Below are 24,673 nucleotides of genomic sequence, written 5' to 3'. Positions count from 1 at the left end.
TTTTTGTCCAAGGTAGGCTTTCTTATATGCCTTATACAGGCATGCCTCTGTTTCAAGTGTTCATATTGTGCACATGCACATTGTTATACATTGGTAAGTACACTCTTTTGGGAAAGCTTTCTTAAGTGCCAAAGTGTTTTGTTTATTATTATATAAAAGGATTGTTTTCCAAGTATATTCACAAAAGCTGAGGAGTAGACAAAATTATTTGTCATGTAGACATAAGAACGCACACACACACTTATTCCCACACACCTCCGCAAAACACTCTTACACACTGCTGTCTACTCTCTGTCCATGATGAGTCCTCCACAAACTGCAATCCATCCATCTGAGTTTCTCCCTCTCTGTCACACACACACAATCTATTATTTAAATGTCTTCATTTTAAAAGCAGCTGGAATTGTCATTTATTTGTTATTTTATTTATTTTGTTCAAAAGGAACTTTTTTTTATATTTACTTATTTTATACGTATTTGTTCATTGGACCTAAATGTTTAGAAAATATTGTACTAATAAATATAATTTAGGACAGAAATGACATTGTTGTGTTATCCTTTTGCATTACACACATTTAGTCAATGTTCTTAAACTCAATTGGTTATTATCATTTTACCATACTGTTCATTTTGAACAGACAGTGTGTTTACTTGGAAATATTACTGTATATTTTCATATTTTGATTTGTATTTCCATCGTAAGTTTGGTCTTAAATTTCATTTAGAAGTGGTATTAAAAAGTCTTAAGGCTTAAATTTTAATTGTTATTACCTGTAGCCACCCTGTTTTAGATGCGTGTGTTCCACGAGACTGCACGCCTCCGGATCATCACATCATATATGCGCATAGACAGCTTTTCTGTCATCTGTTCTTAATAATATAATAAAGTGTTTCTTCAAGCGTGTGTCTGTGTGTCTACGGGCAAATTATTTTTAATATTAATTTGATGATAATAGCCTAATAATTATAATAAATACATGGGAAAACAAGCCAAATATCGTCTTGACATCGTCAAAGGCATCAGCTATTGGCGATCAATTCCCGAGATCATTGTCTGTCGGCACAATCCTATTGTGCAGTTCTCTCTATAATTAGCAAAATGTCCAGACAGTCTCCTTGCTGTTTTTTCCGACACATTCAGGATCATTACAGCTTTTGCCGGTGTTACTGCGGCTCGCTTCCTGCGTTTGCTTGTAAAATGTATATTTTAAAGGCTCATTATTATGGCTTAGTATTTCTCTGTAATGTAGAACAGTGTAAGCAATGTTACTTATAACATTCTTTCTCAGCCCTGGAACTCAAACCATTTGCTGATTACACAATCCTCCATTGTTCACAACTTTACATTACCGCCAGGGCTGTTACCATGCAGCAAAACCGTACGGCACTTAACTGTGGTCAAAAGTATTTCCAAAACACTTTTGGATTATATACTTGGATTCGGACAGTAATTAAATTACAATACGGCCTTGGTGTTTGTCAAAAAAAAAAGAGTAGGTAATTCGCCAGGAAGTTTCTTGCTTTCTTCATGTATTTTGTCCTACGTGAACTACTGTTTAGATCGTACTTATGCGCCCCTTTTAATATGAATATTGTTTGTAGACGTTTTTGCTATCCTTAATATATAACTAAATCATGGAAACTGCTAAGACTGGCCACTGTAAAATCAGCATCAGGTAAGATACTCACCTTAATTTTTCTGCTCAGTTTTAGGGCCCAAGCTCTGAAAGTGTGGAGGCCCTATTGTTCTTCTAAGGATTATTAGGGTCCAAGCACTGAAAATGTGGAGGCCCTATTGTTCTTCTAAGGATTGTTCTTTTCAAGGTTTTTGGTACTTTAGGGGTACTTAACATGCATGAAAACTCTTGAAAGTTTGCACACACATCAGAGTCATGCAGGTGGGGCTCTGTAGCGCAACCTAGAAGATGGGCATGTTCGGGGTGCTCTGTATCACATCCTTTTTGATCTACCTTCAACAAACTTTGGACACATACAATTGAAGTCAGAAGTTTAAATACACTTAGGTTGAAGTCATTAAAACAATTTTTTTCATCACTTCACAGATTTAATATTATCAAACTATAGTTTTGAAAAGTCGTTTAAGACATCTACTTTGTGCAAGACATGAGTAATTTTTCCAATAATTGTTTACAGACAGATTGTTTCACTTATAATTGACTATATTACAATTCCAGTGGGTCAGGTGTTTACATACACGAAGTTAACTGTGCCTTTAAGCAGCTTGGAAAAATCCAGAAAATTAAGTCTTGCCTTTTAGACAATAAGCCAATTAACTTCTGATAGGAGGTATACTGAATTGGAGGTGTACCTTTTGGATGTATTTTAAGACCTACCTTCAAAATCTGTGCCTCCTTTGCTTGACATCATGGGAACATCAAAAGAAATCAAGACCTCAGGGAAAAAACCATGCCAACATTATGTTGTGGGGGTTCTTTTCTGCAGGAGGGAGTGGCACACTTCACAAAATAGATGGCATCATGAGGGAGGAAAATTATGTTGACTATATTAAAGACATCAGCCAAGAAGTTAAAGCTCGGTCGCAAATGGGTCTTCCAAATGGACAATGACCCCAAGCATATTTCCAAAGTTGTGGCAAAATGGCTTAAGGACAAAAAAGTCAAGGTATTGGAGTGGCCATCACAAAGCCCTGATCTCTGTCTGACAGAAAATTTGTGGGCATAACTGAAAAAGTGTGTGCGAGCAAGGAGGCCTACAAACCTGACACAGGTTCTGTCTGGAGGAATGGGCCAAAAATCCAGCAACTTATTGTGAGAAGCTTGTGGAAGGCTACCCAAAACATTTGACGCAAGTTAAACAATTTAAAGGCAATACTACCAAATATACTAACAAATTGTTTGTAAACATATGAACCACTGGGAATGTGATGAAAAAAATAAAAGCTGAAATAAATAATTCTCTCTGCTATTATTATGACATTTCACATTCTTAAAATATAGTAGTGATCTTATCTGACCTAAGACAGGGAAAGTTTTCTACAATTAAATGTCAGGAATTCAATGTATTTGGCCAAAGTGTTTGTAAACTTCTGACTTCAACGGTATAGATCTCATCAGGCCAGACAACTTTCATCTGATAGTCATAAGCTCCGCCAACAGGAAGTCTGCCATTTTGGATTGTTTGAAAAATGCCTTCTAGTGATTTCATGTTACAGATACCAAATGTGGGCAACATCATGCCAAGACATTGGCGATGCTAAATTGCGAACAGATTTTTGTTATATGAATGGTGTTGCCATAACAACACAAAGTAACGTCAAAAAATTGGAAAAAGGAAGTGTTCTTCTGCGTGCATCGTGTGATTTAAATAAATATTTAACCAAATGTTTGGCCTTGCAGGCTTGACATTGATATGGCCCTTTTGAGGCACAGCCGTAGGCCACCAACTGGCGGAAGGAAGTGTGGCACTTTTAACAGACTTTGAAACATCCCTCTTATGTTTACCTGAATTGCTTCAAAATTTCTTAGAATAATGTCAAGATAGTGCAGATATTTTTTCAGATATAATGTCATGATATTTTGCACACACATAAGAGTTGTCTGCCATTAGTCCTGGGCAAATGTTAACCCATGTGCATAGCTGGGGAGCTCTGTATCGCCACCTTTTGACAAAAGTGGTGGGGTCAGTTTTTTTCTACGGTAACGTATATTGTTATCATCAAGCCGGACAACTTTCAAAGTTACAGTCATTAGCTCTGCTCAACAGGAATTCAGACATTTTGGATTGAATATGCATTTTTTTTTTTAATTGCAGGCCCTGAATTTTTGAATACTGCTAGGGGAATTGTGTGACTCACCAAATTTAGGCAATATTATGCCAAGACATTGAAGATGCTAAATTGTGAACAGATTTTCGAGATATATCGAATGGCGTTGCCATGGCGAGAAAATAAATTAAGGACAAAAATGTTAAACAGAAAGTTCCTTGTATCTTCTGTGTGCATTGTATGATTTTGATGAAAATTCAGATGTATTTTTGGTAATGGGCTGATCACATTTATGCAGCTATTATGGATCATGGCTATAGCGCCACCAACTGACAACAGGAAGTGTGACACTTTGTGTGACTTTGAAATAGTCCTCTTATATATTTACCCTCTCAAATGCATGCTTTGTTTTCCCGGAGCCACCAGGTGGCGATAGCGCCCGTCATTGCTGCTTGCAGCTATATTGTAATGTTATAATAGCATACTTAATCACCGCAGCCACTTCTATAAATGTATGTGAAGTTTAGTTTATAATAATATATAATCGTTTCAAAATGTATTTTATCACCTAAATTAATTCAATGTGTTCAGTGTGATTTTGATGCATCCAGAGCACATTAATGTCTCTTATGCCCACATCTAGACACTACCACCTCAGTAATAAGTACAGAGAACTTAAGTCTTCTGAATTGGTACATGAAATAACCGATAAAGAAAACACAATGTCGTTTAGAAAATTATTAGCATCCGAATAGGGCTTAAGATGTTACAGATGAATAAACCTTCATAAATCACAGATGTCGGGTGATAGTAATTATAAGTCTAATATCGTTTAGAAAACGAATCCCATCTGAAAAGGGATTAAGATGTTACAGATGTATTAAACCTTCATAAACCTGTTAATACAATGAATATCCATATAATGGTGTTATATGGATATTTCACGTAGTATAGCGTTATTTAATGTAAATGGTTCGTAATGACTTGTACCAGTGATAGTTCACCCCAAAATAAAAAAAATGGTCATCTCTTACTCACCTTCATGCTGTTCCAACCCTGTATGACTTTCTTTTTTCAGTGGAACTCAAAAGGAGATGTTTGGGTGAATTTTAGTTTGTCATCATTCACTTTCATTGAATGAAAAAAAAATATACAATGACATTGAAAGTTGACAGACTAATTGTGATGCTCCGATCAGGATTTTACAGCAGATACAGATCACTGACCTTCTTGTCACCAGATCAGCCAATACCGATACCGATCATTTCACCTTTTATCAAGATCTCTGTCATAGCTGGTTATATGTAAGCTTTCTGCACAGTCACTATAAATTTAATATTCCTCTTTCCAGTAATATTACTTGGTTTCAAAAGTTTAAAAGTCTTATAAAAAAAAAAAAAGACTACAAATCAAGTATAGGCTAACAAAATATTCTCTATATTAAGATGAAGCTAAGTGTCAAACTGAATACAAACTGTTAACCCATAGGTGCAATTAAACGTAATGTGATATTTTTAGTTATTGATTCATTGTCATGTTTTCATAAAATTATTATTATTCCTTATTTCTGTTTTATTTTTGTATTATATTGAATACATTATTTAACGCTGTCTTGATATTGTATAAACAATTATTATATTATTTATAAATTCCTTCTCTGCCATTCATTTAGTTGGATGTTTGTAGGATGTAAGTGAACAAGTTTCACTTGTTCCTGCTTGAAATTAACGAGGGGAACACACGCTCTCTCTCATGAGGTCAAGAAATGAAAGGAAAGTGGAGAAAGAGCACCTGTTTCTGGACTCTATGGGTGCTACTGTTGTTAATGCCATTTAATCGGGAGATACAGTGCTTTGACAAAGTATTTGCCCCCATACTGATTTCTTCTGTTTTTGTGTATATCGCTTACTAAATTGTTTCAAAAATTCTAACAAAATTTAACATAAAATAAAAGCACAAAATATATTTAGTTTGTAAATTATAATGTTATTTATTGAAGCAAAATATTATCCTATACCAATTGGTAGTATTTGCCCCTTAATTACTACATCCACAAATCTATGAAACTGCATTCATAATGGGATTCATCTGGACTAGACACACCCAGGCCTGACTACTGCAGCCCTGTTCAATCAAATCAACAACTAAATAGAACTTTATCAGCAGCATTAAGTTGGCTAAAACTTCTCACCCAGTAGCACACTATGCCAAGGTAGAAAGAAATTCCAGAAATTATGAGGAAAAAGGTGATTGAAATTCATCAGTATGGGAAGGGTTACATAGCTATTCCAAAGGCTCAAGGACAACAAAGAACCACTGTGATAGCCTGGTTACAAACAGAGGGGGGTAGTAACTTGTTACATTTACTTGAGTAACATTTTGGGGAAAATGTTACTTTTAGAGTAGGTTTAAAAGTGTAATTTATTGAGAGATTATTGAATGGGACTTTTACGCGAGCGGAAGTTCACAGCTGCGCGCGTTGAGGCGCTCCCACTTGAGTGAGACTGTCAGTGCAGCAGCATCAAATTCTTCTAATTGAAACACTTTCTTTGCTCCACACAGTGAAAAAAAGAATCTTTCTTCATGCAATGTCTTAATTTAACACCATGACAAGTGGATATTTCAAGATTAAAGTCACAGCTCCAACAACAGGCGCATGTCGTGTTAAGTTTTGGCTTTAATTCTAACGCAGGCTTTTCTGTGTAATGATATGGTCGTTTTCAGGGTCATTCTGTAACTGTGCTCTTATGACATCGGTTTTTAAGTGTACATTTTTAAAATAGTGCAGCAATATATCGATTTGTTTCTTCCCCGCATGTCATAAGCAGTATTTATGCATTTACTCCTCGCCCTCGCGGGGTACTGGAAACTATCGCAGCTACATCAGGCAGATTAACTGTATAAATCCATGTAAACATCCAAATTGAGCGTAAATTACTGCCATCCGCATGATCAATAACTGGAGCGCGAACAGACAGCATTTCTGCACGTGCACATTGTGTGTGAGATGTGCGGGCATGAGACGATCGTGGCAATGAGAGTGGCTGTGTCCGCTATTGTTCACTCATTCACTATTTCCTATAGAGTATATGGCAGTTAGTGCACTATATCTCAGCAGTAAGTGAATGAAATGAGTGAATTCAGACATGAGTGTCGGAGCTCTGGGGCTGGTGCAGAAACGTCGCTTATTAAATTTTAAAATACTTGGGCCTTATTTGTTATTCTTATTAAATAATATATTAATACAATAAATCTTCATTCTGTTTGTCATTTTTAATATACACTGTGTTAATATAGAGTAAACACATTCGATCAAATAAAGAGTACATTTTAAAATGTATCTGTATGTTTTTTGTATGTATATTTACTACATTCTGCATGAAATAAAACATTGCAGGAGTGAAGGAAGCAGTAAACTCCTAGCTCATACGTCTTTCCCATGGTGGATTATGGGGATCATCGAGTTTACTTTAAATGTACACTTGAAATTACATTGTGGGTAAGAATGAGTGAACAAATTAGGGAACGAGTGGCTCGCTCAGAATTCAGACACTCCTACAAAATAGCGAAAACTTGAAATAGTGCACTATATAGTGGATAGGGAGTGGTTTCAGACACCGCGAGTGTTCCACGATTGGGATTGGTGCTCTACGTATGTTGTGTACTCTGTATTTAGAGAGCGGTGGTACTGCTGTACAGAGCTAACAATCTGAAGACTTAAGACACTGAAAACTGTAATACACTGAAATAAGAATCCACACTGGACTTTAAAATCTATGAAATAGCAAAAGAAGGCATTATATTTCAGCATTATATATAATGTCCTTGTGGGACATTTTCACGTTTGCACTGTAATAATTACTAGAAATCCAAACCTCTCTTCTTATTGATGAATTCATCCAGATCTGACGAGAGCCCTTAAAGGCTTGGTTCACCCAAAAATTAAAATTTTTATTATTTACTCACCCTCAACCCCAGATGTGTAAGACTTTCTTCTGCTGAACTTAAATTAAGATTTTAGAAGAATTTCTCAGCTCTGTAGGTCAATACAATGCAAATGAATGGGTGGCAACATTTTAAAGCTAAACAAACATAAATCAGCATAAAAATAATCCAATATAGCTGCAAGCAGCAATGTGGATTCCTCCACAAAATAGCAAATCATTTCAATGTTTTTCAGTAGAGGGTTGGGACCCTCCCGATGGAGGAATACTAAAAAATTGTTTTATTTCTGTCTGAATCCTAAATGAAAAATTATGGCTGTGGCTGGTTATGAACCTCTGACCCTTCACTTACCAGCACAAAATCTTAGCCAAGTTAGCTTTTCAGATTGGTATTTCTGCTTTCAGTTTTGGTATAAAAAAATAACTAGTGTCTCGCATTGTCAGATTTGACCCAAGTTCAAACAGCTGTTTTGACATATCAAGGTGAAATTTTGCTTGGTACTTTAGAGTGATGTCATTTTGAATTATTTTAGGCTTGAAAAACCATCAGTCAAAATTACATTTGGTTTATTGACATATACAGGTGCTGGTCATATAATTACAATATCATCAAAAAGTTCAGTAATTCCATTCAAAAAGTTAAACTTGGATATTATATTCATTTATTACACCCAGACTGATATATTTCAAATGTTTATTTCATTTAATTGTGATGATTAAAAAGGACAACTAATGAAAATCCCAAATTCAGTATCTCCGAAAATTAGAGTAGTACTTAAGACCAATACAACAAAAGGATTTTTAGAAATGTTGGCCAACTGAAAAGTATGAACATGAAAGGTATGAGCATGTACAGCACTCAATACTTAGTTGGGGCTCCTTTTGCCTGAATTACTGCAGCAATGCGGTGTGGCATGAGTCGATCATTCTGTGGCACTGCTCGGGTGTTATGAGAGCCCAGGTTGCTCTGATAGTGGCCTTCCGCTCTTCTGCATTGTTGGGTCTGGCGTATCACATCTTCCTCTTCACAATACCCCATAGATTTTCTATAGGGTTAAGGTCAGGCGAGTTTTCTGGCCAGTTAAGAACAGGGATACCATGGTCCTTAAACCAGGTACTGGTAGCTTTGGCACTGTGTGTAGGAAAATGAAATCTGCATCTCCTTAAATTTGGTCAGCAGCAGGAAGCATGAAGTGCTCTAAAACTTCCTGGTAGACGGCTGCGTTGACCTTGGACCTCAGAAAACGCAGAAGACATGGCACCCCAAACCATCACTGACTGTGGAAACTTTCACTGGACTTCAAGCAACGTGGATTCTGTGCCTATCCTTTCTTCCTCCAGACTCTGGGACCTTGATTTCCAAAGGAAATGCAAAATGTACTTTCATCAGAGAACATAACTTTGACCACTCAGCAGCAGTCCAGTCCTTTTTGTCTTTAGCCCAGGCGAGACGCTTCTGACGCTGTGTCTTGTTCAAGAGTGGCTTGACACAAGGAATGCGACAGCTGACATTTTTTTACCAGTGACTTTCTGAGATATTAGGGTGCAAGGAGAATAATAATAATAAAACTGTCAATAACAATATATTTCCTCCTACCAAAGGAATCTAATAAGACTCTAGTGGTTAAATCAGTATCTTCAGAAGTGATGTGATTGGTGTTGATGAGAAACAGATCACTTTCACATTCTTCTTGTGTTTTTGGTGATTCACATTCTTCTCTGCATATCGCCCTCTGCTGTCTTGCACAAAATGACAAATATTGATCTGTTTCTCACCCACACCTATCATGTCACTTCTGAATACATGGATTTAACCACTGGAGTTTTATGGATTAGTTTTATACTGCCTTTATGTGCTTTTGGAGCATGAAAAGTTTGGCCTACAGAGCTCAAATATTCTTTTAAAAATCTGAATTTGTGTTCTGCAGAAGAAAGGAAGTCATACACATCTGGGATGGCATGAGGGTGAGTAAATGATGAGAGAATTTCTATTTTTGGGTAAACTATCTCTTTAAAGTGATCGCTCAGCCAAAATGTTATATTCTGTCATCATTTCTCTACCCTCATGTTGATCCAAACCAGTGTGAGGCTTTGTATTATGGGGAACACAAAATATGTTAGACAGAATGAAAGGACTGACAGTCTCGGTCACCTATTAATATTTATATATATATATATATATATATATATATATATATATTTCACTGAAAGTAAATGGTGACTCCGGCAAACATTCTGTCTAATATCTCCTTATTGGGTTACATGGTAGAAAGAAAGTCAAACGGGTTTGGAACATCATGATGGTGAATGATGACAGAATTTACATTAATAATTATAATTCTGTAGTACATGTTCAATGTGTATTATGTAATAGAATATAGGGGAGTATTTGTCTTATGTCATTTGTGAAAGTAATGAGTTTCTCACTACTTGAGTACTCTTAATTGGATACTTAAGTAATTATGTTAGTACTTTTTCTTCTACTTGAGTATTTAAGTTTTTGAAGTAATTTTTACTTCATGCAATTATACTTTTACTTGAGTACAGTTTTTGCCTACTCTACCCACCTCCGGTTACAAATGCCATCCATGGAAGTGTGGTGAGGTGAAAACCACTGCTAACCCAGAAGAATTGAGGAAAATATGAATTCTGCTCTCTACCAGAAAATCCTAAAAGGAGAACGTCCGGTCATCTTGAGTTGAAGGTCTATTGCAACTGGATTATGCAGCAAGACAATTGATCCAAAGCATAAGAGTAAGTCCACCTCTGAATGGGTCAAAAGAAGTTAAATTAAAGTTTTGAAGTGGCCTTGTCAAAGTTCTGACTTGAACCCGATTGAGATGCTGTGGCAGGACCTTAAACTGGCAGTTCATGCTCAAAAGCCTTCCAATTTGGCAGAACTAAAGCAGTAAACTGCAAAGAAGAGTGGGCCAAAATTCAACCACAGCATTGCAAAAGACTGATCTCCATTTATCGGAAGTGTTTGGTTGCAGTTGTTGCTGCTAAAGGTGGCACAACCAGATATTAAGTTTGAGGGGGCAGTACGTTTTTCACATGGGTGACATAGGTGTTGGATAACTTTTTTGCTTCAATAAAAAATATATATATTTGAAAACTGTATTTTGTGTTTACTCATGTTACCTTTGTTTTATGTTATATCTTGTTTGAAGATCTAAAACAATTTAATAGGAAAAATACACAAAATAGAAGAAATCAGGAAGGAGGCACATACCTTTTCACAGCACTGTATTTAATAAAGCTGTTTGAATTACACCACATCTTGTAACTCCTGTTATTACTATGCCTATGCCCTGCAGAGTCTGCGAAGCTGCCACCATGAACGATAATAAGGACCATTTCACCGCTCGTGCTGTTTTCCATTTGCTTTGTGTGTGAAACAGCACATTAACAGTTCACAAAATTTTCATACTCGCCATACCTCTCCCACTGCATAATTTTTAACTGCTGAATCAATTTGTTGTCTTACAAAACTATGCCAGGATTCCCCACACTACATGATACTATGACAGTGCTGCTGATGTCTTAAAGGAGCCACGTGTCTTTTGCAACATGAGTGATCGGCCAAATTACCGATCACCGATTGAGTCATGGGACGTTTTTTTCACGGCAAAGAGAAATTCATACAGACTTGAGTGTGAGCAGTGATGACATAAATTTCACTTTTGAATGAACTGCCCTTTAACTACCTGTTAAAGGTATCTACAATATAAATGTTATTAAGCACGGTTATATCACATCTTGCAGGGAAACACGTAACTAAAGAGAAGGGTAATAATGTAGGCTACATACTTTAGGCTACTTGCTAGGATGCATTCATAATGAATTAATTTAGTTTAAAAAATAATTTCTATATATACTAATACATATAGGGTCTGTTCCAAAACCTAGTAAGTGTCCTTCAGAGGCATCATAGGTGCACTCCAGCTGTGAAGGCTGTTCCAAAAGGTAGTAATTATGCTGCCTCATAAGATATCTGGTTTTAGCTACATTATAAGTTATCCTTTTATGTATCACAAAATGCAGCACGATGAGCTTGTGTAAAAATAAGTCCAAGATGGCAGACGATGCGAGATAAATGGGGCAAGCCCGGCAGCCGCGCCTTTTCTCTCACTATGTCTCTCACATAGGATGTGAAGATCTTAACGCAGTGAAATGCATTGGGGAAGGCGGCCTTTCCCGGTCCAATTCTTTTAAGGGGGAAAAGACCCTGCGGAGGCCACATCCTGCCCAGTCTAGGGGGAGGTAATGTTGCAAATGCACCACGATGGTTGTGAAGCCATATGTGGGAAATGGCGCGGTTGCATGTCCACCCTAATGAGGGGGGACTCTACAAGCACGGGTCCGCCGACAGGGGTACTGTTCCGTGGGAAATAAATTACGGGGAGCTTACCTGAAAAGGGAACTAAGCCCGTGGAGCCTGACCCCAGTATAGATTACCTGTGACTCGTAGTGGGTCTGCTCTGCTGAATTCGCCGGCCAGAAGGCTAGGGAGAAAAACATCCAGGGCACAACGCTTATTGGTAACCTGGGATAGAAGGCACACTGGTTCAACTTGGTGAAGGGTGCTGTGTGCAAGCGGAACACCCGGTCGGTTGTGCCGCGTTACCGAGTTCCACCGGCTCGGACCTGACATAACACAGGACGAGACCGACTCAACCCTGAGATTGTAAAATCTGGCAAAGATATTGGGTGTTGCCCAGCCCACTGCTCTGCAGATGTCTGTTAAGGAGGTGCCACAGGCCATTGCCCACGAGGATGCCACACTTCTTGTAGAGTGTGCTCAAACCCGCAAGGGGGTGGGCACGGCCTGGGTGTGATAAGCTAAGGAAATAGCATCAACGACCCAGTGAGCTAACCTCTGTTTGGAGACGGCATTCCCTTTCCGCCATCCGCCGAAGCAGACAAAGTGCTGCTCAGAACATCTAGATCTCCAAATAGATATGCAAAGCACGTATCGGACACAGCAACGAGAAGGCTGGGTCTGCCTCCTCCCGGGGCAGCTTGCTTGCAGGCTCACGACTTGGTCCCTGAAGGGGGTTGTAGGAACCTTGGACACGTAGCCCGGTTGCAGCCTCAGGATAAGGGGGGGAGCAGGTAATAGAGTGCCTTGGGAGGCTGAAGAGCGTCCCGAGGCTTGGGTGCTGAGAATAGACTCAAAGCACTTACCTTGCTCTGCGCACCCGGCAGGGGGCGGGTTAGAGACTGATGAAGAGATCCTAGAGAGGCATCTTCAGAACTCTGCCAGGGCTGAGCAGTCGTAGGGCCAGAGGCGAGGGAACTGCATCCAGGGAGCCGGGACTGTAGAGTTTTGGGCCAGGGTGCCGTGAGAACGGCGTGCACCGGCTGGATGACCCAGAAGTGAGGAAATCGGTCTTTATTGAGAATGTGGGTGCTGCAGCCCGAAGGTGTTGCAGCAAATGAAACAAGGATTCTCCTCCCGGCCCTCCACCGGGTGACGGAGTGGTCTTAGTACCAGCTCCGGAGCGAACGTCTGACTTCCTGGGTCGCCCGTCTCAGGAGTGCTTCAGAGCTGTCCTGGTCCTGGAGACGGGGGGGGGGGCGTACGCCGCTTGAGTTGCACGATGCTCGGGCTGAGAGCTGGGCCCGGGTTGAGGCGGAGCTACCTGTTGTTTAGCCGCAGGGGGATGCCCTCGGCGAGCAGGCGGGGCGCACTGGTTTGGCGGCACCGCGGCAAGATGTGCCATCTGCTTCTTCACCGCCGAAAACTGCAGGGCGAAGTCGTTGACAGTGTCGCCGATGAGGCCAAGCTGGGAGACGGGGGCGTTGAGAAAGCGTGCCTTGTCAACGTTGCGCATCTTGGCCCTGTTCAGCCAGAGTGCTTACATTGTGACCTTGTGGCTCTGAGCTTGAGGTCGGTGGCAGAGCGCAGTTCCTGCAGCACGTCGGGGTCGGAACTAGGTTCCAAAGTGCAGATCTTTGAGTGCCTTGTCTTGGTGAACTTGCAGGAGAGCATGGCATACAGGGCAGAGCTGGCCTGGCCGGTGGCGCTGTAGACTTTTCGATTGGTGTCATTCTACAGACTCTGGAGGGGAGTCACAACCGCTTTGTTCACCTGGGGGACCTCCGTGTACCCAAGGGCCACCCCACCATCCAGGGTAGTGAGAGCAGTCAAGCGGAGGGGTCGGTTCCGGGCAGTAAAAGGTTTCCTCCACGACCGCGTCAGCTCGTCATGCACTTCCAGGAAGAATGGAAACGGGGGGGTGTAGCTATGAGTGGCGATCCTGACCCGAGGAACCGATCGAGTAGCCGTGAGGGGGGCAGAGGTTTCCAGTCCAGCCTTGCACTCACGGCGGCCCGGGAAAGCATAGCGGACATCTGCGCGTCAGCCTCAGACTGGGCGAGCAGACCCGAAGTTGGCAGCCCAGATGAGTCATCAGTATCAGACGCTGCTGATGTCGTTATCCAATTGCTGGGACTCAAGGGAGAATGCCGGCTGGCTGCGAGGCGAGCCGCACTCATCCCGAGCTCGGACGGAAGCAAGGAAGAGTGCCGGGGGGCCGGGTGGTTCGTGGTGATTTACCCAGCGAAACCGAGCCCGTCGTCATCCTTAAATCGCCTTCATCTCCAGCCGGGTTGTCCTTAATCCCGTGGGAAGGAGGAACGACGCGGGTGGCGCCTGAAGTGGCTTTCTCTCATGAGAAAAGAAAACCGCAATGTTGCCATGGCTATGTTCTCGCACTGAGAACATGAACCATTCATAAAACAGTGCCTGCGTGTGATCGCAGCCCAGGCACTCGAGGCAGCTTTTATGACTGTCAGAAGTGGAGAGAAATCAACTGCATCCAGGAACTACACAGAGGCGGAAAGACATCTTCAAAAAGACACGTCCTGAACAGGACGTTCAACGCCTGCTGTGTATTGCTCTTTTATGAGTGGGAACGCAAACTCTTTTAGAGGAAATAAATTCTTTTTAGGAGGAGAACATTTACATTTATGCATTTGGCAGATGCTTTTATCCAAAGCGACTTACAGTGCACTTATTACAGGGACAATCCCCCTGTAGGAGGAGAAACACACTTTCTGGCAATGAAAGCGCTGTCGAAGCGCCCAGGGGCGTGGACTGCGCAGCGTGCAGAGAGAGAGAACGCCTGCTGAAAACGCGCCGTAGATCCAACAGCAGTGCTTATCGCCAGTAGAGGTGAGTGAAACAGTGGTGAACTCAGCTTCCTGTTGCACAACCGTTCGGCTCCGAAGAAAAATTCTGACTGGTACTCGCTGCCCTGCTTCCCTTTATTCCCGTATGTCCGGGGCGGGGCATGCAAATTCTGTCTGCCAACTTGACATTGGCCTTTTCTCAGGTTCAGAAGTACGTTTTGCATCCCAGGAAGACCCCTTGTGTCTCTTCATTCGACACAATGTTGAGTGAGTGACAGAAGGGGAACACTCTTATGAGGCATCACTCCAGTAACGATGCTGCACAGAAGACAGCTGCCTATGTTGGCAGGAGATGGCGAGGCACAGACCCATAGACAGAAATTATTTTAACATTAAATGTCATGCATTTATTATGAATATATTACCTAGAGTTTTTATATTATTTAAAAAAGAAAATGCATAAATAAACAATATAATATAATAAACATGTCCAGAGACATCCAAGTAGGTTTTGTATTGACATGCTAATTAATTAATCAGCCTAATGTGTAAACTTGTGGTCTTAAATTTTTTTTATTTGGCCTTAAAAAGTCTTAAATTCCATTCCTTCGAACCTGCAGATACCATGTATTACTATGTTGAAATTCACATTAGCCAAATCAACCATTAATAGATGCTGTAAAAGTATAGTTCATTGTTAGTTCATGTTAACTAATGTTACTAATGTAACCTTATTGCAATGGTGTGTTGTTTTCTGCAGGCCCGTTTGGACATTCTGAAGATACATTCCCGTAAAATGAACTTGACGCGAGGCATTAATCTGCGTAAGATTGCTGAGCTGATGCCTGGAGCGTCTGGTGCAGAGGTCAAGGTGAGGTCACTGGCTGCACTTGCATCACTCTGTTACGAAGAAATAGTGTGCTCACAAATGTTCAGTCTTAAATGTGTAGTTTTTTTTTCGGTGTGGAGCAGAAAACAGCAGGTTTGACAGTCTTTATAAGCTGTTTTTATCTGTACTTGTCTGACAGGGTGTGTGCACAGAGGCAGGGATGTATGCTCTGCGAGAGAGGAGAGTCCACGTTACCCAAGAAGATTTTGAGATGGCAGTAGCAAAGGTATTGAAAACATATTTTGCTATTTTTCCTATGTTCTTATACTGCCAATTCCCTAATGTTGAAAATCTTTTGTTTACATGTACATAGCTAATTTATAATTTTACTGTATTTTCATAGGTGATGCAGAAAGACAGTGAGAAAAACATGTCAATCAAGAAACTCTGGAAGTAGATACTCTGTATTTTGCCGTTTTTCTTTCTTTAACTTGCTTTGTCATCACCCAAATATATTGAAAATAAATTGTTTCACACAACATGGTTTGTTTATGTGTTTGTTGTTTTCATTAAATTACAATGTAATTCTATTTTATAGGTTAAGTTTGATCTGAATTTACTTTTTGGCTTCTGTGAATTTCATCAGGGTGTGAATTATGATGAGAATCTGACCTCCCTATTTAAAGGAATGTTCTGGATTCAATCAACCGCATTGTGGCATAATGTTGATTACCACACAAATGTATTTCAACGTGTCCCTTTTCTTTTAAAAAGCAAAAATCTAGGTTACAGATTTTACACTTACAATGAAAGTAAATGGGGCCAATCTGTAAACAATAAAATACCCTGATTCAAAAGTATAGCCACAAGATGTAAACAACATGCATGTTAACATGAATTTTGTGTAATAAAATAGCTTACTAACCTTTTCTGTGTAAAGTTATATCGCAAACTTTAAAAGGAGCATAAAACGACTCGGTTACTAACGTAACCTCGGTTCCCTGAGAGGAGGGAACGAGTATTGCGTAAGTAGCTTACGCTATGGGAAAACTCAGTTTCTCGAGAAATATTGAAGTCTTTATGTAAAACGCATTGCAGCTGCACAGCAGACAGCAATGAGCGAGGCAGCTCGGTCATTGGCTGTGCTGCAGCAACTTGCTCGAACCAATGACGGGGCGACTCTGAACGCGCGACCAATGGGCGCACGCTTCGCACTCGCGCGCTCAGAGCCCGCCAAGATAGGCGTGGCTTAGGGCTATATATTAGGCGCCCCTTCATGAGAGTTCTTTAGGTTAAATCTACTGAAGCGAACTGACCAAGCACTAGCACGGCAGCTTACGTAATACTCATTCCCTCCTCTCAGGGAACCGAGGTTACGTTAGTAACCGAGTCGTTCCCTATCGAGAGGTCTCTCCTATTGCGTAAGTAGCTTACGCTATGGGAACACCATGTAAAACGCCGTGCGTGCTGACTTCGCTCTATAAAGCCGGAGGCATATGCCTGAGCCTTAAAGCAAAGTGATTATTCCACGAGCCGGCCAATGGCGAGCTACATAATGGGATAGTATAGAGCGCCCTTCCAAGGTGGTCCATGGTGGGGCGCTCATAGTACAAACACAAGCACATATCTTATGTACTGAGTTTTCTATGTACTGATATGCATAAAAAATCCTTTAAGTCAGTCAGAGACGGACCTTGTAAGGGAGGAGATAATGCTCAGCATATACATACTCCAGTCCATTCTACAGTCAGGCTGATAGAATGTTGGAATGCATTTTTTCTATGTACTGATATGCATAAAAAATCCTCTAAGTCGGTCAGAGACGGACCTCATAAGGGAGGAGATAATGCTCAGCATATACATACTCCAGTCCATTCTACAGTCAGGCTGATCGAATGTTGGAATGCAATGAGGGGACCTGTAGGTTATAAAACCTGATAAATGTCGAAGGTGAGGCCCAGCCCGCCACTGCACATATATCTTCAATGGGTATCCCACTCGACCAAGCCCACGAGGAGGCCATGCTCCTCGTAGAGTGAGCTCTGACGCCTAAGGGGCATTGAAGGCCCTTGGCTTCATAAGCTAGCGCTATAGCATCCACTATCCAGCGCGATATTCTTTGCTTTGAGACTGCGAGACCTTTAGTGCGGCTGCCAAAGCATACGAATAATTGTTCCGTCTGTCTGAACAGGGCAGAACGTTCCAAATATACTCTTAGCGCCCTGACCGGGCAGAGTAAATTAGCGTCGCTTTCGTCTGCTGGGGACGATAGCGCTGCCAGAGATATCACCTGTGCTCTGAAGGGTGTGGAGAGCACTTTAGGAATATACCCGTGCTTTGGCCTAAGGACAACTCTGCAGTCGTTAGGTCCAAATTCCAGGCAAGCAGCGCTTGATGAGGCGAGCACCAGCAAGAGCGCAGTTTTGAGCGAGAGCTGTTTAAGGTGCACGGTTCGGAGAGGTTCGAACGGGGCACGCTTGAGTGCGTCCAGGACCGTGGCCAGGTCCCAGATCGGCACCGAGGGGGGGGCGAGGAGGGTTCATCCTCCTAGCGCCTCTTAGGAAACGAATGATTAGGTCGTTTTTCCCTAATGAACGTCCTTTATCAGGATTGTGTGACGCCGCTATGGCAGCCACATAGACTTTGAGCATGGAGAGTGTGCGGCCCGCCTCCAGCAGCTCTTGCAAAAAGGCGAGTACACTTGGTATCTCGCACGATTTGGGGTTCAAGCTCTTGGTATCACACCAGTTACTGAACACTTTCCACTTTTGGGCATATAAGCGCCTCATAGAGGGTGCTCGCGCCTCAGTGATGGTTCTCAAAACTCCACTGGGGAGGTTCTCGGGAACCCGTTGAGGGGCCATGCATGGAGGGCCCACAGATCGGGGCGGGGATGAAGAATCATCCCATTGGCCTGCCTGAGGAGGTCTAGCCTCAACGGAATCGGCCATGGGGCAGATTGCATCATCTGCATCAGTTCTGGAAACCACGTTTGGTTGTTCCAGAGTGGGGCTACCAGGAGCACTGCACATCTCACTTCCCTGATCCGACTGATGACCTGAGGTAGCATCGTGATCGGGGGAAAAGCATACAAGGGGCGGCTCGGCCAGACTTGGGCGAGCGCGTCCGTGCTCTTTGAGAAGAAAAGGGGGCATTACACGTTTTCCCTGGAGGCGAAGAGGTCGACCTCTGCCTCGCCAAAGTTTTGCCATAACCACTGAACCGTCAGGGGGTGGAGAGACCATTCTCCTGGGAGAACCTTGTCTCTGGACAGCATGTCTGCTCCCTGGTTCGATTGCGGCGAAAGCGGCAAAGCGAGCGCGCAGCTCGGCGAGGCCCAGGGAGTCACATTCGGGGCATCCGCCCTGAATGAGAGCAGCTTCTGCGTGGTCCGGTCCCAGGCAGCGAGTGCAAATGATGTGACTATCCCCATCAGGAAGAGGGCCTCTGCACGAGGCGCCGGCTGAAGGCATTTGCAACAACGCCTTGAAAAAATTGCTCTTTTACTAATCAAAAGCGTCGCAGGGGCGAGCGCTTGCAGTAAAGGATATAGCGTTGCGCGCCGGATGCCGTAGCAGAAGGCTTCGAAGGCGGCTGAAGATGCCGGCGTCCTCTTAGCGGTCCTGCTGTAGGCTTTTCGACGGCGGGCGAAAGATTCCAACATTCGGAGAATCCAGCGAAGAGAAGATCTTTGCTGAAGGAGATTAAATCTAAAGAACTCTCATGAAGGGGCCTAATATATAGCCCTAAGCCACGCCTATCTTGGCGGGCTCTGAGCCGTGAGCACAAAGCGCCGCCCATTGGTCGCTGCGTTCAGAGTCGCCCGTCATTGGTTCGAGCAAGTTGCTGCAGCACAGCCAATGACCGAGCTGCCTCGCTCATTGCTGTCTGCTGTGCAGCTGCAATGTGTTTTACATAAAGACTTCAATATTTCTCGAGAAACTGAGTTTTCCCATAGCGTAAGCTACTTACGCAATAGGAGAGACCTCTCGATAGGGAACCTTGGATTGAAAGATTTCTTTCTGGCACATGCGCTGCTCTCAGCGAGCGCAGGTGGTGTTGTGACCATAAGATGAGCTCCCTGGCCATAGAGTGCAGGGAGCTCGACCTGAGTCCACCCTGGCGATTTATATACGAAACTACCGTCATGTTGTCCGTTCGGACCAGGACGTGTTCGTTTTTCAGGTACGGAAGCAGGGCTCTGAGAGCCAAGGCGACCGCTTTCATTTCCAGACAGTTTATATGTAGGCGCTTTTCCGGGTTTGACCAAAAGCCGGATACAGGCCTGCCCTCGTAAAGGGCCCCCCATCCTATTTTGGAGGCATCTGTCGTGATCATTTTTCTCTGCGTATTTACGCCCAGACTCACGCCGGTTTGATACCAGTTGACGGCTTTCCAGGGCGTCAGGGCTTTTATACAGCCGTGATTCGCTCTGATCAAAAAGTGGCCCGAGCGCCACGCGTGAGTGGGGACACGGCTCTTGAGCCAGCGCTGGAGAGGACGCATGTGCAACAATCCTAGCTGGAGTACCGCTGATGCCGAGGCCATGAGACCGAGCATTCTTTGAAATCGTTTGACGGGGGCGTGTGCACCCGTTCTGAATGATGTTGCAAGGCGTCGAATAGAGAGCGCGCGCTCTGATGAGAGGCGCGCTGTCATCTGCACTGAGTCTAGCACTATTCCCAGAAAAGAGATATTCTGGCTGGGGGATAGCACGCTCTTTGCAAAATTGATTCTCAGACCCAGGCATTCTAGATGGCTGATAATCCAAGATCTGTGCGTCGTTAACTGACCCTCTGATTGTGCTATGATTAGCCAATCGTCGAGGTAATTCAGTATTCGCACTCCCCGCTGTCTCAGGGGGGAAAGTGCCGCGTCCATACATTTCGTGAATGTACAGGGGGCCAATGATAGGTCGAATGGTAGTACTGTGTACTGGTATGACTGTCCCTCGAAAGCGAATCTCAGAAAAGGCCTGTGATGAGGCGCTATCGAATGTGAAAGTAAGCGTCTTTCAAATCCACTGATAGAAACCAATCCCGGGCGAACTTGCGCGAGGATATGTTTGGTTGTTAACATTCTGAACGAGCGAATCATTAAAGCTTTGTTCAGATGTCTGAGATCTAGGATGGGGCGGAGGCCACCGTCCTTTTTCGGGACGAGAAAATAGCGGCTGTAAAAACCCGCCTCGCTCATAGAGGGAGGAACAGTTTCTATAGCGCCCTTCTCTATCAGTTTGAGCACCTCGGTGCGTAGAACATGTGACACATCTTTCCTCACTTTCGTCTCGACCACCGCTGAAAAGCGGGGTGGTCTGCGAGCGAATTGAAGTGAGTAACCGTGTTTTATTATGTTCAAAACCCATTTCGGCATGTCAGGGATTTTTTCCCAGGCTTTTGCTCGCACAGATATGGGCTGAATGCTGGCTGGGGGCATGTCGCTGTGACGTATGGGCCCCACCAGCAAATTGCCTTATGCTAACACTGAGTTTACAGCTCTCAGAGGCGCAGGTGCGCACTGAGCAGCCGTATTGAGTGCCGAGTGCAGAGGTGCGTGTGAGAGTACAGGCACGCGCGCTATCTCCGAAATGCTTGCAGCATGAGTCGGAGAAATGCTTGAAACTGTATGAACAGAGTTTTCGGGTGGGGGTGCATACATCGTAATAGGCACGCACGCCACATTCATAAAGCTTCCCGCTTTTAGCGGGGCGTCTCTTGGCTCGCGCATCGCATCTGTGATGTTTGCGGCATGAGACAGAGAACTGTTTGAAACTGTATGGGCAGCACTTATGGGTGGGGGTGCATATACTGTAGTAGGCACGCGCACCACTTTCATAAAGTCTTCCGCTCGCGGCGGGGTTTTTTGGCTATGCATACAGTGTTTGTGTGTAGGGGTGCATGCAGGACAGCAGGCACACGCGCTACCTTTATAGTATTTCCCGCTTTTACTGGGGAAGTGTTTATAACTGTGGGAACAGTGCTTGTGTGTAGTGGTGCATACATGACAATAGGCACACGATCTACATTTATTGGACGTCCAGCCTGAGCTGGGGAAGTATTTGGCACTGTTTGGACAGTATTGGTATGTGGGAATGCGCACTTTAGTGTGGACATGTGAACCCTTAGTGACACAGGCAGAAAATGACTCTTTTCGTGATTTCTGTGTGTCGCCGTTAAAACGGCGTTTGATTGCAGGTGAGCGAGTTCTGTGACTGGCCCATTGACTGCTGTACAGACATTTCCAACCGCCTGTAAGGGGACTGGGTAATGTTTTACATGTTTTAGAGAGAGTGGTCCGGCCTTTGCGAGACACGTACTCTCTCTTTTTCTTCCTATTGCTAGGAAGACTTACGAGGCTCCGGGTTCAGCACGATCTTGGGCCGAGGACCTCGTTGCTCAGGCGGCTTTCTTCGGCCAGCGGAACGCGAGCGGCGTCGAGCGTCCGTTTCAGGTCTGCTCTTCGGCTTTTGGGAGACGGGAGGGGCCGCCCTGGCTCGCTGCTGCTGCTGAGGCGGTCTCTGGTGAGACGAGCTGGAGCGCTTGGGCAGGAAGTGACGCATAGCTTGCGAATCCTTCCGGGCCTCAGTGAAGCGTTCAGCGAATTCTTTTACCGCTGATCCGAACAGGCCGCTTGGAGCGATAGGCGCGTCAAGGAATGGCGCCTTATCCGCGTCCTTCATCTCCGTTAGCGTCAGCCACAGATGGCGCTCAAGGACAGTCAAATTAGCCATGGCCCGGCCGATGGATTGGGCGGTGGCCTTCGTGGCTCGCAGGGCTACGTCAGTGGCGCTGCGCAGGTCCTTGAAAGCTTCAGGTTCAGGTCCAGACTCGTCCATGGTGCGGAGAAGTTTGGCCTGGTAAACTTGTAAAACCGCCATTGAATGAAGCGCTGATGCAGCTTGGCCGGCGGCGGCGTATGCGCGACCGGCGAGAGCTGAGGTGGATCTGCAGGGCTTCGAGGGATGAGAAGCTTTGGCTTTCCATCCGGCGGTGGAGGGTGGGCACAGATGGTTGGCCACAGCCTCCTCGAGGGGCGGAGTTCCCCTCGTAGCCTCTTTCTCTTGCGCCGTCCACTGAGGAGAGCGAGGAAGAAAAAGAAGGCTTCAGGCGAGCAGAGTGCGGGGCTTTCCACGACTTTGTGAGTTCGTCGTGCACTTCGGGGAAGAAAGGAGAGGGTCTCTGTCGAGGGGGCCTGCCGGCGCCCCTGCAGGAACCACTCGTCCAGCCGGCTGCGGGCGGGTTCTTCCGGAGAAGACCAGTCGAGCCCGAGGTCTTCTACGGCTTTGGACAGGATGCGGACGATCTCAGAGTCCATGCTGGTGCCCGTGCTCGTGTCCGCTGATGTCGATGGCGCGGGGTCGAAACTCGAGCCCGGCCAGTCGTCGGATGCAGCGTCAATAGAGAGGCTGTCATCCTTTTCATCGTCGTCCCCTGACGCGCCGAACGAGACGAGACCCACCGCTCTGCTGGAGGGGTGCTGGTCCGTCTTCATAAAATGGACTGGCGGCGGGGAGATCTCAGGCAGCAGTGAAGCATGCGGGGACTGGGCCGGCGTGACGTCACCGAAGTCTACGTGCTCTGGCAGCCTCTGTGAGCGGCGCTTTTCCTTGCGCAGCTCGAACGGAGGGGGCGGCAGCACGGTGGAAGCAGGCTCGATTGCGGCGAAAGCGGCAAAGCGAGCGCGCAGCTCGGCGAGGCCCAGGGAGTCACATTCGGGGCATCCGCCCTGAATGAGAGCAGCTTCTGCGTGGTCCGGTCCCAGGCAGCGAGTGCAAATGATGTGACTATCCCCATCAGGAAGAGGGCCTCTGCACGAGGCGCAGGCTGAAGGCATTTGCAACAACGCCTTGAAAAAATTGCTCTTTTACTAATCAAAAGCGTCGCAGGGGCGAGTGCTTGCAGTAAAGGATATAGCGTTGCGCGCCGGATGCCGTAGCAGAAGGCTTCGAAGGCGGCTGAAGATGCCGGCGTCCTCTTAGCGGTCCTGCTGTAGGCTTTTCGACGGCGGGCGAAAGATTCCAACATTCCGGAGAATCCAGCGAAGAGAAGATCTTTGCTGAAGGAGATTAAATCTAAAGAACTCTCATGAAGGGGCGCCTAATATATAGCCCTAAGCCACGCCTATCTTGGCGGGCTCTGAGCGCGCGAGCACAAAGCGCGCGCCCATTGGTCGCGCGTTCAGAGTCGCCCCGTCATTGGTTCGAGCAAGTTGCTGCAGCACAGCCAATGACCGAGCTGCCTCGCTCATTGCTGTCTGCTGTGCAGCTGCAATGTGTTTTACATAAAGACTTCAATATTTCTCGAGAAACTGAGTTTTCCCATAGCGTAAGCTACTTACGCAATAGGAGAGACCTCTCGATAGGGAACCTTGGATTGAAAGATTTCTAAACAACTTTAATTCTTGTACCTGTGTATTTGTTCAGAGAGTTTTCTCCTACCTGCATATATTATATGACTGTTAAAATCCATTTTTATAATATTAAAAGTGGGATGCAAAAATTATGCACTATATATTTAAGAAAATTCAGCGCATTATTTTTATACCTGTGTATTATTCTAGCTTTAATGTAAGTGCTTTTTATAAAATTGTATGCCTCACATTTCTGCCTTTAAACCCTCCATGAATTGGCCCCTTTCACTTGTAAATGTCTTCCATTCATTGTACGTGCTTCACTGTTACCTCGATTTTTGCTCTTTTTAAACAAAAAAAAAGAGACTAGTCATAATAAATATTTATGATAATAAACATTATTCCACACGTGCTGTCGGTTGAGCTTGAATTGAACCTGGAATATTACTTTTAAGGTTTAATCCTCCCCAAAGGAATACAAAACAACAGGTTTTAACAAATAACACAAGGAATGTTACCGTAGCGTTTTAAAACAAATTTCACATAACCAAAAAAGTTTATCATTTTAACTACTCTAATTAGTCAATCACAATGCCTGAGAAAGTAACCATTGCAACTTGGCCACTATTAGCACTTTCCATTTGGATCCATCAACACAATGTTGCATTT

At 44.0% G+C, this 24,673-nt stretch overlaps 1 protein-coding gene across 1 annotated transcript in view; it reads left to right on the top strand.

The window, feature by feature from the left end:
* LOC127626424 (26S proteasome regulatory subunit 8-like) overlaps positions 1–16,436 on the top strand; it is a 64,033-nt gene extending 47,597 nt beyond the window's left edge. The window contains exons 10-12 of the mRNA XM_052102170.1: positions 15,587–15,697; positions 15,855–15,941; positions 16,059–16,436. Of these exons, the coding sequence (XP_051958130.1) occupies positions 15,587–15,697; positions 15,855–15,941; positions 16,059–16,112 (252 nt within the window). The 3' untranslated portion in view covers positions 16,113–16,436. The remainder of the gene's footprint in view (positions 1–15,586; positions 15,698–15,854; positions 15,942–16,058) is intronic.
* Positions 16,437–24,673: the final 8,237 nt, after the last annotated feature.

The sequence above is a fragment of the Xyrauchen texanus genome, chromosome 33 (assembly GCF_025860055.1).
Source record: "Xyrauchen texanus isolate HMW12.3.18 chromosome 33, RBS_HiC_50CHRs, whole genome shotgun sequence".
NCBI classification, from domain to species: Eukaryota; Metazoa; Chordata; class Actinopteri; order Cypriniformes; family Catostomidae; genus Xyrauchen; species Xyrauchen texanus.
This window is presented reverse-complemented; position numbering and strand designations above follow the sequence as displayed.